The 15,323-nt window shown below is 40.7% G+C and overlaps 1 protein-coding gene across 2 annotated transcripts in view; it reads left to right on the top strand.

Moving 5' to 3' along the window:
* The first annotated feature begins 4,428 nt into the window (after positions 1–4,428).
* Positions 4,429–15,323, top strand: part of LOC129329206 (protoheme IX farnesyltransferase, mitochondrial) — a 166,250-nt gene continuing 155,355 nt past the window's right edge. The window contains exons 1-3 of one of the 2 annotated variants that reach the window (XM_054978664.1): positions 4,429–4,599; positions 8,534–8,657; positions 11,574–11,883. In XM_054978664.1, the coding sequence (XP_054834639.1) occupies positions 8,565–8,657; positions 11,574–11,883 (403 nt within the window). In that variant the 5' untranslated portion in view covers positions 4,429–4,599; positions 8,534–8,564. The remainder of the gene's footprint in view (positions 4,600–8,533; positions 8,658–11,573; positions 11,884–15,323) is intronic. The other variant, XM_054978663.1, reaches the window with a different exon arrangement.

The following is a 15,323-nucleotide window of genomic DNA, read 5'->3' on the forward strand; positions in this document are numbered from 1 at the left end:
TTGAAACAATCTGTAAAGGCTTACCACAGTTACACAGGTCTCTCTCATACCCATTTATTTTGCACTCAGTTTTTTTACTTCCCACACTGGAAAGTACATCAAGTCCCTGTGAGGTGACAACATCAGTCATACGTTCTAGAGCAAGCAAAAATATAGTATTTTTACAGTAGGTCTTTACACCATTTTTTGACAACAAATCAGTCTAGCAAGGAATCTTGTTGGTGTTTATTCTTATGAAGAATAGTGGATGCTTTTAAGATGCACATGTAAGAAACACATACAGTGTGCAAATATCTGAAGCCACTGCCTTTGATGACAAGAAATCTAATTAAGCCCCTCTAGTCATATTTATGATTGAGCTAATAGAAAGAAGACCGTGTAATGCTGCTGAAACGTGGTTATAAATTAACATTAATGGGACTCCCATCGTTAAACATTCCACTTCACTGTAAAACAAAGTATGTGGAATGTGTTTATATAGTAGCCAGCAAAATGTTAGGGTCCTGTGCTAGGTAAAATGTGGACTGCTAATTAAAAGAGTTTGTTTATAAAATGATGTCTAACTTTGAGCTCTAGCAGAACTATAGTATTTAACTATCAAAACCAAGCTGAAACTGAAATATACAGCACAGATCTTAGCTTTCGAACGTAGTCACTCGTTTCCAATAAGAGTTACCTTCGTTATGAGATGCAGCAATGCAAAGTTAGGTAAAATCACAAGAATGCATCCTAACTCTATAAACATGGAAAAGCAAAGAGTTGCTTAGGCTGAAATCCCACTTGCATCTTAAAGTGCAGGAAGGTCAAAATAAATCAACCTGTATGTATCATCAATGTATGCATCTCATAATCAATCTAATAAAAACACAACTGCCTTGCTGGCTTTAACATGTGCTCAAGCACCTTTTCAAAGGACTATTTTTCACATGGATACCAATAGCCGGAGAGGGGCTGAAAATAGGTAAGAGGCACATGTGAATTTGGTTTTAGAAAAGGAGGGAGTCTCAACTTCTAGAAAGAAAGAATAAATGCTAGAATAAATGAGTGAAATGAAGCATAACCATTAAGGAGAGCCACATCTACTGGTACAGCATGGGGGCCATGGGGTCCTGGTATCTTCTCTGAATTTCCAGTTTTTATTTTGAAAAAGTAAGCCTCTAGCTCTTTTACTTGTGCAGGTAAGAAGGAAAATATACAGTATCCTATCTAAGAGTTAAATGAGAATTTAGCCTTCTCCTCCTGGATTCCAATGTTTTTGGACAATGAGCGGGAAGGCACTGGGATGATGGATAAACATTTGTATACACTTTAATATTCATTTCATTTTTAGATAGAAAGAAGGAAGTTTTTAACAAGGAGCTCTGGGCACATAGTTTTTCCTTCCCTATTTTATCCTTACAACAACTCTATGAAGTAGACTAGACTGATTGATTGACCCAAGATCACCCAACATGCTTAAAGGAAGAGTGGGGATCTGAACTCTAATCACTATACCAAACGAGCTTACAGTGATAATAGTATACTCCCATAAAAATAAGAAGATACTTAAAATATTTGGCAACAGGTCTTCATGCATGATCATAATGGAAACTGTTCTTTAAATGTTCTGCAATGGCTGTAAAGGAAATAACCCCCATTACCAGAGCTGCCAAGGAGGTCAGCATTATGTAGTGGTTAGAGTGCTCAACTAGGATCGGGGAGATCCAGGTTCCAATCCCCACTGTGCTGTGGAAACTCACCTTATGACCTTGGATCAGCCATACTTGTTTAGCATGACCTACCTCACAAGGCAGTTATATGAAAATGGAAGAGGGGAGAATGATATTGCAAGTCATTCTGGTTCCCCTTTTGGAGAAAAGCAAGATATAAACATCTAAATAAGTGTGTGGGGGTGATGGTGGTGGTGAAAGACAGGAGGGTGCTTTGCCCCCCTGAAAGGTAAAACAGCATCTCAGCCGTTTCATCCCTGAGCCTATGGAGTGTTGCTTCTGCATCCAATTACCTTTCAAAGGGAGGGTGGAATGCTGGGGAGAAACACGGCAGCAATTGGTTGGTGTCTACCTCAGCAAAAGAGCAGGCAGTATCGAGGGTAGCTCTTCCTGGTAGTGTGGCAGAAGGGTTTAGCTCTACCTCTGAGACAGGACAGGCTACCCAGTTGCGATAAGCAGACTGGGTACCATATAATCACACTCTTGAAATGTACCACCTCCATTCAGCCATGAAGCTCACTGGGTGACCTTGGGCCATTCCCTCTCAGCCTAGCCTACCCAACAGCGCTATTGTGAGGATAAAATGAGGAAAAAATATACATGTTGTCCTGAGAAGGATTGGGGGGGGGGCAGTTGGGTTGCAGTGGCAATGGGGAGGTAAGAAAGTTATGCTGTGCAGACTGAAATACACAAGCCCTGCTAACTCAGACCAGTGGTCCAGCTAGTCCAGCATTCTGTTGTACAGTGGCCAACAGGCTGCTCCACGGGGCTCTGGTGTTTTGCCCCCTGTATATTATACTACTCCCCTACCTTTCTTAATGTTCTCTTAGATTTTCACTGCCACCAAAGGCTCTCATCTTAATTCTCTCTCAGTTTGACTTATAGCATAGGAAGGCTTAGGTGTTGATAGGTGGCCACGTCCCCTTACCCTCCCTGTGGATGAGGGATCCAGCCCTCACCGTTCAAATGTCCTTGTGCATGCGTAAAGCATACAATCTTAAAGACACTCTTAAAGAATCGGCCCATTTGGGGCCCAAATCAGCCTGGAAAGAAGCGTGGGAGCACTCCTGGGGCCTGCATGATGACACCACTCTTGGGAGTGACGTTGTCATGCTGTGCCAGGAGCGTGCCACAGGAGGCCTGTTCCCACACCTTTTCCCTGTGCTGAGTGGTGGTGGGGAGGCAGAGGCTGGGGGCAGGGGATCCCCCACCGCCACTGGGGAACCAGCAACCCTAGGTATAGATGGTAGAATTACAGAACAGTCAGTGTGTGGAGGTGGCTGTGAGGTACAAAAAGGATTCTTTTTACTTAACCAGAAATTGAGTTATTTATAAGTACATATGCATAATGGCTGCAGAGTAATTCATAAGTGTATTAGTTTCAGAAGTTTCAAAACAGTTTATAAGCATACTGGTTTCAAAATAGGTACAGATCTTCAAAACGTTTCTACACATTCAGTCACGAAGACTAATTTCCCCCACAATTGCCACTTCGGCTAATTTCATCCACAAAGTAAAACCCACAGACCTCGTTCCTCAGTGCTTTCTTCACTGGCAGTGCATTCCTAAGCAGAATTACTACTGTTTGGTAGATTAGGTTGAGAATGTGTGACTTCCTCAAGCAAGCTTCCATGACAGAGTGGGGATTCAAACCTGGCCCTCTCAGATCCTAAATTGATACTCTTATCTATTATACCACAATGGATGGTGGATTTACCTTTTCACTTAATTCTCATCCTATCCTGAAAAAGGGAGAATTTTCTGCCCTGCCTAGTACTGAAATACAGATCATACAGGAGAATGAACTTTGCCATACAATTGTCTAGTTTGCACTGCCCGCCCCAAACCAGTAGCATGTAATTAACCTCATTTCTTACTTTAATAAATAGTCATTTGGAAACCTTTGACTTTTGGCAGTAAAAACTTGGAATACACATAAATGTGTATAATTCTTATTCATTGATATAAAGTAGGGTAAGCATGTGTGATAATGTATGTGTAATGTATAATATAATATTATAATATAACATTCATCACCTCTACTTTTAAATAACCTTAACTCACTGATAATTTTAAAGAGTGCATACTATAGTGGTATGATTTAAAAAAAAAATTTGGAAGGGCTACTCTATTCAGAACTAGTTTTTTTTCTTATCGACAACAATGCTAGCTAGATTTTTCTTGGAATTCCCCCCCCCCCCCCCGGAGTGTCTGCCCCTGGGCAGGACTCCTGGCATTCACACTAGTTGTTCCACCCCACCCTTTACCCGGAATCCTTCCCGGAGCCAGTTCGGGCAGGCAGAAGAACCGGGTCAGGATGCCAAAGAACCTCATAGCAGCAGGTGCCACACACACACCCCAGCCCACGCGACCGCAAAAAAGCGGAGCGTATTGCCGAGCCTCACAGACATGTCCCAAGCAGCCAGCCAGCAACACAGGCGGCTTCGACAGCCAAGCGCTCCCCGCTCTATTCGGCGCCGTTCCTCTCTAGCAGGCTGCAGGACCTTCGAGAGCTCCTTTCTTCGAGAGCTAACCCTGGCATGGACGCAAACGCGCTTCCACACAAAAACCACGAAGCCCGTGTTAACCCACCCCCCTCCAACCAGACAGCCACGTTTTTTTTTAAAAACCCTCCACTAATTTTACCTTCCCGCTTTAGCCTCTGCACCAGGAAGTCCCGCCTTGCGCCCTGGAAGGAAAGCGAAACCTGAGGCGGAGGTCAAGCTGGGCAAGATGGCGACGCCCAGGAATCCAGGCTGAGGGGAACGAAGGGCAGGGCAGGCGCTGGCTAGCGGATCTTCTGCCCCTTTGCCCGCCTTGGGCTCTGACAGGTACCAAAAAATGAGGGAGCATGAATAACTGCTCTTGGTGCTTCGGACGGCGGTCTAAGGTATCCAAGAGGGCAATGGGTTTTTTAAAATACTGTAGCTATTCTTAGCCCTTCTGGTGGGATGCTGTTGTTGAGGTTTATGCCGAGGGAAGGTTGGTGATGTAAATGATCGCGGAAGGGAACGCTCCCCTCCCCCCGCCCCCGTGGTTTTTTGAAAACTTTGTGACCATGAGAAACAAGGTGAGAGAAGAGCTCCCTATTTTCCCGTTATTTTTATTCTCCACTGGGAGACTATTTCATGCTGCTGTTAATAGATAAACATTAATGTTTCACAAAATCAAAACAAAGAGATATAAGTCCCAGTCCTGAGAAATTTTCAATCTAAATTACATTCTGTGAGAAGACAATAGAGGGAAGGGCAGTAAACGGGAAAAATTATGTGCTCCGTTTTTCCTGCTTAAGGTTAGTTTCGGTAGTGGATGTTGACAAAGGTAGGCTTTGAGGAAGGATTTAAAGGAAGAGAGGAGAATGATGCAGGTATTCTGGCTTGGGGAGTTCCAGGGGTATGGAGTAGTAGAGGAAACGGCTGGAATCATTTAAGAGGGAAAACCTTTGGAAATTTGAAGGGGGTGGAGGATGGAGGGACAAATGTCATGTGCAGGGGTAGGCCAGAGAGAGGAGGACAAATCTATGCACGGTCTTGAAGATATGGACAAGGGATTCTTTTCCTGGATCAACAAGCAACAGGAAGTCAGTGTAGCGACAAAGGCTGTAGGTGGGTAGTTTTAACTTGAGAGGTGAATTATATTCGTATTAGAATTTGGATAGCGATGCTACGGCTAAAACTGTGACCATGGAAAGCCAGAGAGCGAGAAGGTTGTAGTAAAGGGAAATGACTAGTTTGCTAACCTGAACTTTTCCTGAGATGACCAAGAGAAAGGGCTTTAATCTTGCTGTGTTGTCAAGGGTGAACTGAAGTCATTTAGCAATTGACTTAATGGTGTATTGGTGCTGAAGATGGAGGGAAAAGGTCAGAAAGTCACAGTATATGGGTGGATGGAAATTCTCTGGTGGAGCCAAGCCAGCATGAGGATGAGGAAGTCAAAAGATTTAGTCTAAATTTTTCTCAGGATGGACAGTGATGTTGTCAATGGCTAAAAAGAGTATAAAAGAAGTAAATCCAGAGGAGTTAGCCATGTTAGTCTGTAGTAGCAAAATAGAAAAGAGTCCAGTAGCACCTTTAAGACTAACCAACTTTACTGTAGCATAAGCATCTAATGAAGAGAACTGTGATTCTCAAAAGCTTATGCTACAATAAAGTTGGTTAGTCTTGAAGGTGCTACTATACTCTTTTCTATAAAAGAAGTAGAGGCCATGGGATTTAATGACCTGTAAGTGTATAGAGAGAGAATAGCAGAGGAGAGTGAAGAGCTCCTTAAAGAAACTGTGTGGAGTGAGAAATGCAGAGAAAAGGAGGAGAACCAGCTGAGGACAGTAATGAAAATGTAAAATATAATATGAAGGAAGTCAAACAAGAGAGAGTGATTGTTTCAAAGGCAACAGGGATGTCAAAGAGAACGGGACCTTTAAATCTGGTGGTGAAAAGATTGTTGGTGATTTTAGTGAGGACAATGTCAGTGGAACTCATGGAGCAAATGCCAAATTGCACAGAGTCAGGAGGAGTTAAAAGAGAGAGTGTTCATACAGTGCAAGTAAGCAGAGTGCTCCTAGAGTTTGAGGGAAAAGGTGAAAGGAAATTGCTGCTGTGGCATTGCTATCATAAGCACACTATCAATAGTACACATGGCAGTGCCTTTGCACTACCAAGTTTAGCATGCAGTGCCAATCATGGACAGCCCCACCCACCATATTGTATTACTTCCCCCCGCCCCCCTTGCTGCTGGAACCAGGGCCAGCCCTTGCCTTGTAGATCAGTGGAGTTCCTAAATCAAAAGAGAAACCAAAGGGTGTAATATAGTATTTCTGTTTCTATGTACACTGTCATAACTGTGTCTCCAAACCATGCCTTAACACAAAGCTATCTCTTTAGTAATAGCCAAGTGAATTTGCAGGATTCTGAGGATACACAGGCGCACCTCCTCCTAAGGAACCCCATTTTTCCAGGTTTTTGATCCAAATAGCAGCAAAAACAAAAGTTTTTCTAGTGTACCGCTAGAAAAGCATTCACCTTATGCCCATGTTAATATCTAAAAAGTTTAACCTTGTTATTCTAAGTCCAAGCAGCCTTTGTATAATGCCACATGCCAAACTGAGTGCTTTTCTGTGTTCTTTCAGGTATTGTGCTATAGAAGACCAGTTAATAGTTGTCATAATATTTAAAGTTTTTGTTGCATGATGTCTTGTTAATACTTTGCTAAAGGAACAAAGTAAAACTGGAGGTGGAGGTAGATGCAGTAATTTGGCTAAGTACTCTAAGCAGGATGGTAATACTTTAATTGGTAATTAAACATTTCAAATTTTTGTCAGCATGGAGGCTGTTAAGAATTCTGCCCTTTTAATATTAGCGTGCAAAAATTAGGTTGTTGCTAGATTTAGAAGGGAATAAACCAACTAGCAATTCATAGATTAGTTTGGTGCATTTGGTAGCAATGCAAATTGAGGAGAGAGACCAACATATTATCTTTCTTGTTTTATGTTTATCAGATAGAATTTTGCAAGTATACATGCTTTACTGAATGCAAGTTAATCCTATACACACAATTTTTCCTTTTTGCTTTTACAAAGCAAGAATAATAAGTTTATATTTTAAAAGGAAACTCAGAAAGCATTTATAACTCGATCCTGTGCAGAGTTAGTTTCAACAAAGCCCATTGAAATGAATAAAATCCGGCTGTTAGACACAGGGGTCTGCTGCCTTGTGAGAGGAGAGCATTTGTCAAAATCACAGTACACAGCAAATGACCACTCATTTCTTTGCTAAAACTAGTATTCTATGGTACTTGCCTGGGCACTTTATACTGATGGAGCTAATTTTGTTTAAAAGACAATATGTTTGCCTGTAGGAGGGCTATAATCAATGTGTGTGCATGGGGAGAGGTGGGGAGAGTTGGCGTGAAATCTATAAGTAAATTCAGGGTTACAGTGCTTAAAGCAGCAGTAGGAAAGTAGATGATGTTGCATTAAGTATTGTATTGCAGTTTTTTCTTTGGACTTATCTTTTTAAAAACAATCGTGTTTAAAATGTGTCTTGTCATCAGAATTTCCCAACCCTCATTCATCATAGATCAGTTTCTGTTAAGTTTTCAGCTAAATACTTGTGTTATTTCAGTGAAATTTTTGTATAAAAAGGAGTAACTCCTATCTGAAGGTATGCTTTTTCAGAGTAATTTACTGTGCAGTCCTAAGTACTGTTAACATCAACCTTTTGAATTCCAGTGGTCTTAGATGGGTGCAACTTTGTTTGGGATTGCGCTGTTAATCAGCGATATGAAAAATGCCTGTTAAAATGAAACTGCTTGTTCCAGACACAAAAGTCAGGTATTTTTTTAATGAGTGTTGTATACTACTGTTGCATATCAACTTGAGGAACTAAAGCACGTACACCAGACTCATAAACATTGCTTCAGTGTTTTCATTTATTGTCATGAGACTTTTACTGTGACAATTAAAAATGAAGTTTTATGGTTGTCTTATATCATAGCTAGTAGTTTTTAAGATCAGTAATAAACACACACACAGCAGCTGGTGTAGAAAAAGAAGGCATCTGATGTGAATGTTCAACTCTGGTGCTACTTTTATGGGCAATACTTTACCTGCTTTTAAGTAAATATTCCATCTTGTTGATGCTCATCTAGTTATAAACAGTTTTATAGCCAATGGCAGTTGCAGGAGTGGAAAAGATTACCTTGATGGGTTTTTGAAAGGAAACCTTGAATGATTTCCTGAAAGATTTTGCAGACATCAGCATCGATACTTGGTTTACTTTTCTTCCCTACTGTAAATAAATTTAGCCATTATGTTTTTCCTTTTGTAGGAATTTTTCTCAGTACCTTCAGAAAAAAGCCATGCAGAAAGTGCCATGCAAATTTATGTGTTTCTTCAGGATCAGTAAAGAAAGAGGAGTTACATTTCAACAGTTAAACTTCCTCAAGAGAATGGTAAGTTAATGAAATGCTGTTATCTTGCTCCAAGAGATATGGCATTTGTTGAACAAGTTTCCTACATCATCTTGTCTTCTCTTTAAAGCTGTCCTAATGAGCGTAGTGGAAGCATTCTTCCTCTGGTTCCTTCTGTTGTTTTAATTTTGGCTCCCAATCTAAAATCTGTTCAGGTATGCACATGAAAATTTTGTGCAAACTGCTTTCTTCATTTAGTGTAGTGAGGAGTTTGGAGGTATATTTAGCTTTGTCATTGCAGATCAAAGAATCGGAACTTTCTCAACTACAAATGATCACAAGATGATATGCCATATTGTTTCTTGGTATCCTATAATCAAGATGTTTGTTTGAATGGGATTGTAGCTGCTTGCATGAAGTATCATATAACATACATTTAATGTGAAATCATGGTAAAGTTGCAAAAATATGGGTATATTACAGAAACGAAGAACAATATTACTTTATGGTTGAAAGTATAGCAAAGGAACAGTGTCTTGTGGGACCTTAAAATATATATTACGGCAGAATTTTTTTGTGATGACAAGGCTTTAAGAAGCAGTTTAGAATGCAAAATCCTGAGACTAATAATCTCAATATTATTGTTATTTGATCCCAGTATATTTACAATATCATAGTTGCATTAAAAAAACTGACCAGAGACAACTTGTAGAGCTTTCTCCCCTCCTGCCCCTCTCCCCCCCCCCACCAAGGGATAGGGACCCTCGCAAACAACATAGCTGGAGCAAAGTGAGGTCTGCAGTGCGTGTGTGGAGGGGAAAATCATAAAAAGTGCTCTCCCTTAACCAGCTAAACTGCTTATCCATTGGCAGAAGGCAGCAGTTGGATACAATGACGGCTTGTCACAGTCTCAAATGTGTACTTTCACACAGTTGTGTGGCTAGCTATTTAGAAACATCCACATAGATGTAAAATATGTGAGTGGCTCTATTTATTGTGAGTGGCTCCATTCATGGGTCGAATAGCTGAATCAAATCTGTATGTTTACAGAAAGTATAATTCTTAGTGCTGGAAACTGGAAGGAAAAATAGGCACTGGCTTTTGTAAGGTTCCCAGAGACATCTCAGCTATTGGAAACAAAGGACTGGATTGAATGGATCTTGGTCTAATCCACTTGAAAGTTTATGCCCAAACAGTTTTGATTAGGGATGTGCACCCCCCAAAAAATAAATCCTGGAAATATGGATCCAAGTTTCAGGGATCTCAAAAAAATCTGGGATTCCTGGAATCCAGGGAAGATTCTCTGATCCGTTTAAGACAGATCATAGAATCCTAGATTTATTTGTCCATTATTCCCTCTGGGGAAAACATTCTGCGGGCTATTGGGGGGGGGGTCATTTTTCAAGCAAATTCCACCAAATTTGCCAAGAACCTACTACAGACTGTCCTCTAAACACCTCCCAAATTTCAGGAAGATTGTACCCCAAGGTACAGTTCTGTGGGCCCCTGAAAAAGGTGCCTCCAGTCACTCTCCATTATTCCCTATTGGGAAAACTATCTAGAGACTATTCTAAGGGGCTGGGGTTAGCATTTTTCAAGAAAACTCCAACAAATTTGCAAACTCCTGTCTATTCTCTAAACACTACTCAAGTGTCAGTAAGATTGAACCCTGAGGTCCAATTCTATAGGCCCCTGAAGAAGGTACCCTCAGCTACTCTCCATTGTTTCCTATGGGAGAAACATTTCCCAGCAGGCTCTCAGGCAGAAATGCACAGGGGCAAGACTGCCAGTGGCTAAAGGCACACTCCCAAATGCATGAGGAAGCCCAACAGAATGAAACTGAAGCAAGAGAATGGAGGGAATCCCCCAGAACCAAAGTGAATCAAGGGGACTAACATCAAACCAGAGAATCATGTCAAAACAGAGAATTCCACTCAAACCAAACTGAAGTAAGGGACACTGTTGCTATTTAGCCCAACTGAACCAGTGTCACTCACAGAAGCCAGGCACACCAAGAGCGCTCCTGCACAGATTGGCCACTCACTCCCCCCTGCCTCACCCCTTCCTTCCTCCTTCTCCCCTCTTGGAAAATAGCAGGAAAAGTCCAGGAAGGAGCCAACCAGAGGTTGAAGCCATGTTTCCCAGATTTACCTGGATTTATCTGGGGGTCTGAATGGGTTTTCGGATTGGATCCCAGATTCTCTGATTTGATTCAGTAAAGTCAGATTTAGCCAGATCAGCAAAAATGTGGCTTTTTTCCTGAATCCTAGGTTTGGATTGCACATCCCTAGTTTTATGAGACAGACTTTTTAAACTGGACAGTTAAAATCACCAAAACCTTAATGAGAAACCACTCACATCAATGGCTTACCAAATGGTGTTACCTTCATACTACCTATATGGTTAATTGAATGTCTCACTTTTGCCTCAGGTTGACCAAGAAGGCTCTCTTGGTTATGATCCCTGGGCAAAATATGAAAAATGAGGAAGCATTGTAGGATATTTTTATTTATGCTAGCATTTGTGGCTGGAGCTAAGCCATAGCAATAAGAAGGTATTTGCATTTGTGCTTTAATGCTTCATTATATTTTAGAACTGTCATTGCCTATAACAAGCCTTATTGAGTAGGGCAGATTAAAACCTTAAACAATTCAGATTAAAACCTTGAACAGTATGAATTCAGATTTTTCAAAAGTGAACCTTTCAACTGTTCATAATTAATATGAAATTACCCTTTAAAATGTAACAATGGCCCTAAGACAAATGAATCACTAGTGAATTACATTGGGAAAATTCACTCAGAACTTCTACACAAGGCCTGTAGAAATAAAGCTGCAGTGTAACTTCTGTTCATTTCAATTGAATTATCACAGGAGAACATTCTGGTATATAGCAGTAACTTAAATGCCTCAAAATGGTATTACTAGTTTTTTTAACAACAAGTTTTGTTGCTTTCAGTATGTAGCACAGCACCACCAAATGCTCTGCCAGCAAGCAAAACTGAAACCAGAATCAGCTGCATCTCCTTTCCCTGAAGGGGAGCATTTGGCCCAGGAAAAAACGGTTATCCATAACGTGAAGTCCCTTATGCCTCCTTCATCTGAGAAATCATTGATAAATGAAGCTGTACGGTCCACTGCAGTCAATGGTGACTTAGAAACTGTAGTAGGAGTTTTGTCAAAGAAAGAAAAACAATGGAAAGAGATGAAACTACAGCTGGATGAATTACCAGGCATTTTGTCCCGTCTGTCCAAAATCAAACTTACAGGTAGTATTGTTGTTTTTCTTCTATGGCACATGCTTTGCTCTTTGATAGGTCTGTTCTATTTATGATCTCATGTGTTTACTTCCGGTCGTATTTGTACAGTCCGATCCTATGTATGCTTACTCAGATAGATACAGATATCTTTATTATGGTCATAGACCACACAATAATAGCATACCACCTACAGTCAGGGTAAGTCATATTATTTACAAATCTATTTGTATGCTTACTCAAAAATGGGCTGCTGAGTTCAGTGACTGACTCTAAAGTAAGTGTCTGTGGAATCACAGCCTTAGCATAAGACTTCAGCAATTTCATGGTTGAATGTTCTGTTGGAAAAATCATTGTGTTATAACTTTTTAAAATTCAGATCTAGCAACTGGAATTGATTTGCGGTGCTGCCTCATATTCACATTTCCTCCTTCATATTATATATTATATTATATTATAATCATATTTTATTACTAATTGCTTTTGAAATACACCTCAGTTTCAGAAAAAGCCCTTGCTGGTGAGCACAACTAAACGGGTCCCTGGCAATAGTTAGGACATCCTTCTGTACTTGAATATGGAAATGTCCATCTAATAGGGGAGGGGGTTCCATCCTGAAACCTTACCCTCTAATTGGACCCTGCTATTTTAGTGGTTGCAATGCAGTCCTAAGCAGAGTTGTACTTCTGTAAGCCTGATTTGAGTCCAGTAAGCCTGATTAGAGACCAAAAGGATTTTCAGAGTATAAGCTTTCAAGAGTCAGCGCTCCCTTCTTCAGATGCCTGACTCTCCTTTGAGGGTGAGGATATCTTGACTTGGGTGATTCCCATCTGCCTTCCAAGGAGGCAGGACTAAAATTCTTCCAGACTTTGTGTCTCCTGGGTTTCCTCAGTTTGTTCCCTGTCTTGTCAGGGAGAGCAAGCTTTTTCGTAGGAGCAGCTCAGCAAGACTCCTACAACTCAGCAGAAGACACCCAGTACCTTCATTTCTATTCATTTCTGCTTATTTCCATTCCTTTCCTCCAATTTTTTTGCCTACTTTTCTCCCTCACCCCTCTTCTGAGAGTGATGTGGCTGAGGCGATGGAGGACACGGAGAATTTTGATGAAGCCTCCATTGGCTTCATTTCCAAGGAGGATACCACCCTTTCTCCTTCCAAAATTAGGAGGAATGGACTACTTCCCAGAGCAGTTAAACAGGCATGTGCCTGCCAAGGAGCAGCCAACAGTAGCACATTTGGACTGAACCTCAGAAGATGTGTCTTTGGCAGCGGCTGATTTTGACAGGAGGATCTTCCACACCAACCAAGATGACAGAAGTTTAGTCTTGGTGTTTATGGAAGTAGCAGATCAGTCAGGGAGATGGAGCACCACCACAGAACAAGGTAGAGATGCCTCCCATCCCACTCAGCCTACTTTTTCCAGATGTCCCCCGGAGGTTAAACGTTGGCTATGCCTGGCATTGTTGGAGGAAGCAGCCTTCCCATGTGGGAACTGGGAAGGATATTGTTCAACATCCTCCTCTGAGGAATGATCTTTACCAGCTCTGTAGAGAGGTGAAATTAACAAACCCTCTGAAGAGCGATCTAGCTGGCTCTGTAGAGAGAGGTGAAATTCAAACTACACTTCTCGGCTAACATTGCGTCTCCTTTCACTTGAGCATCCTTGTGTAATTCGTCTCGTGTGGTTTAGCTCTGAGGAAATGGGCAGGAGACAGAATTTTAATCCTTCCTCCTTGATGGACTGATGGGAATCACCCATATCAAGATGCTGTCCCTCTGAGCAGAAGGAACACTCACAGTAACTGCCAGTGTTCCTTTCTGAAGTCAGGTAGAGCCAGTCAAACCTTTTTTTTTAACCTGCTAACTTTGGGGGAAGAAAAAGCTTGTAAAGTATTAATTATTTACATTTGAAAAATAGGAAACACAACAAACAGCCAGTTTTAAAAAGATAAGTACAAGTGCAAAAGATAAGAGACAAGTACAAAAGAAAGCTGGAGATCTGCATTTTAATATATTGCTTTTCATGTTCATTAGTGATCCTAAAGGAACACAATAGTAAAGAATCCAGTAGCACCTTTAAGACTAACCAACTTTATTGTAGCATAAGCTTTCGAGAGCTACAGCACTCTTTGTCAGATGCATCTGACAAAGAGAGCTGTGGCTCTCGAAAGCTTATGCTACAATAAAGTTGGTTAGTCTTAAAGGTGCTACTGGACTCTACTATTTTGCTACTACAGACTAACATGGCTAACTCCTCTGGATCTAAAGGAACACGACATTTAAGACTTAATGCTGTTTTTTTTCAGTTTTCATTCTTTAAAATCTGTGGCCTACTAAATGTTGGCAAGGCTAACTATCACTCTTGTTTAGAATACCTTCCTTCATGTGTAAGGGAGAAGCATGTTTAGGTATCTTTCTACTGAAAAATTATTAATGAGAGAGTTTGTAACTGGAGAGTCATTCAGTACTGAAGTATGGAATATTCCTTTATTCCTCTTCTTCCATAATATTTTGAATAGCTGGATCTTGGTATCTTGCCTGTTTACCCCCCCCCCCCTTTAGCAGTCTAAGAAATGTAATTGTACTGTAGTCAGACCCATTTTTTAGAAGTCAAGCAGTACATCCACACACAGAATATAAGTTATATCTGGTTTCTCTCATTTTTCATTTTCATTGAATATAATGCACTACTTCTAAATAAGTGGTTCTGTGGTCTGTTCTGATGCCAGATAAATGGTATCTGAACTCTATATGCATTTGGTTTTCAGCTTACAAGGTATCATCAATTATATTTATTTATTAAATATACCTTTACCTCACCCCTCCTCCAAGGAGTTTAGGGCAATATACATGGTTTATTCCTCTGCTCCGTTTTTTTCCTATCCTTACAACAATCTTGTATACTTTGAAGGGTGAAACTCTGCTTAAGATTGCACTGTCAATAAGTTTCATGGCCAGTGGGGATTTGAACGTAGATCTTAGTCCTAGTTCATCACTCTTAACAAAAATGCTGTAACATCCCAAATAAACTTTATTACCTGGTATGCAACTTATATGAACTTTTCCCCCCCAGTTGTTTTCTTTTAGACCTGTATGGTGATTTTTTTAATGAGAATGCTATGGTTTTATGTGACTTTTATAAAAACTAATCATTTAAATGTAGTAATAGCACTTCATACTAAATTGCAGATAAGCCAATACGTTCATCTTTTTTGTTTTCATGCCACATTATGTTAATATCATCAGTATGTGTTTGTCTCCTTTTTACAAATATTAATGCATATATTTTTAAGGGAAACATGGTGCATGGATAATAAAGACTTCTAGGTTTATCCTACTATATAAAAGAGTAAGCATGTTCCAGATGACTCACTTCCTACCCTGGTGTGCCACCAGAGGGCACTGCTGTGGAGGAAAGCCCAGGTGAGGCAGCCTGCCCCTCCAGAGAACGC

The sequence above is a fragment of the Eublepharis macularius genome, chromosome 4 (genome assembly GCF_028583425.1).
Source record: "Eublepharis macularius isolate TG4126 chromosome 4, MPM_Emac_v1.0, whole genome shotgun sequence".
NCBI classification, from domain to species: domain Eukaryota; kingdom Metazoa; phylum Chordata; class Lepidosauria; order Squamata; family Eublepharidae; genus Eublepharis; species Eublepharis macularius.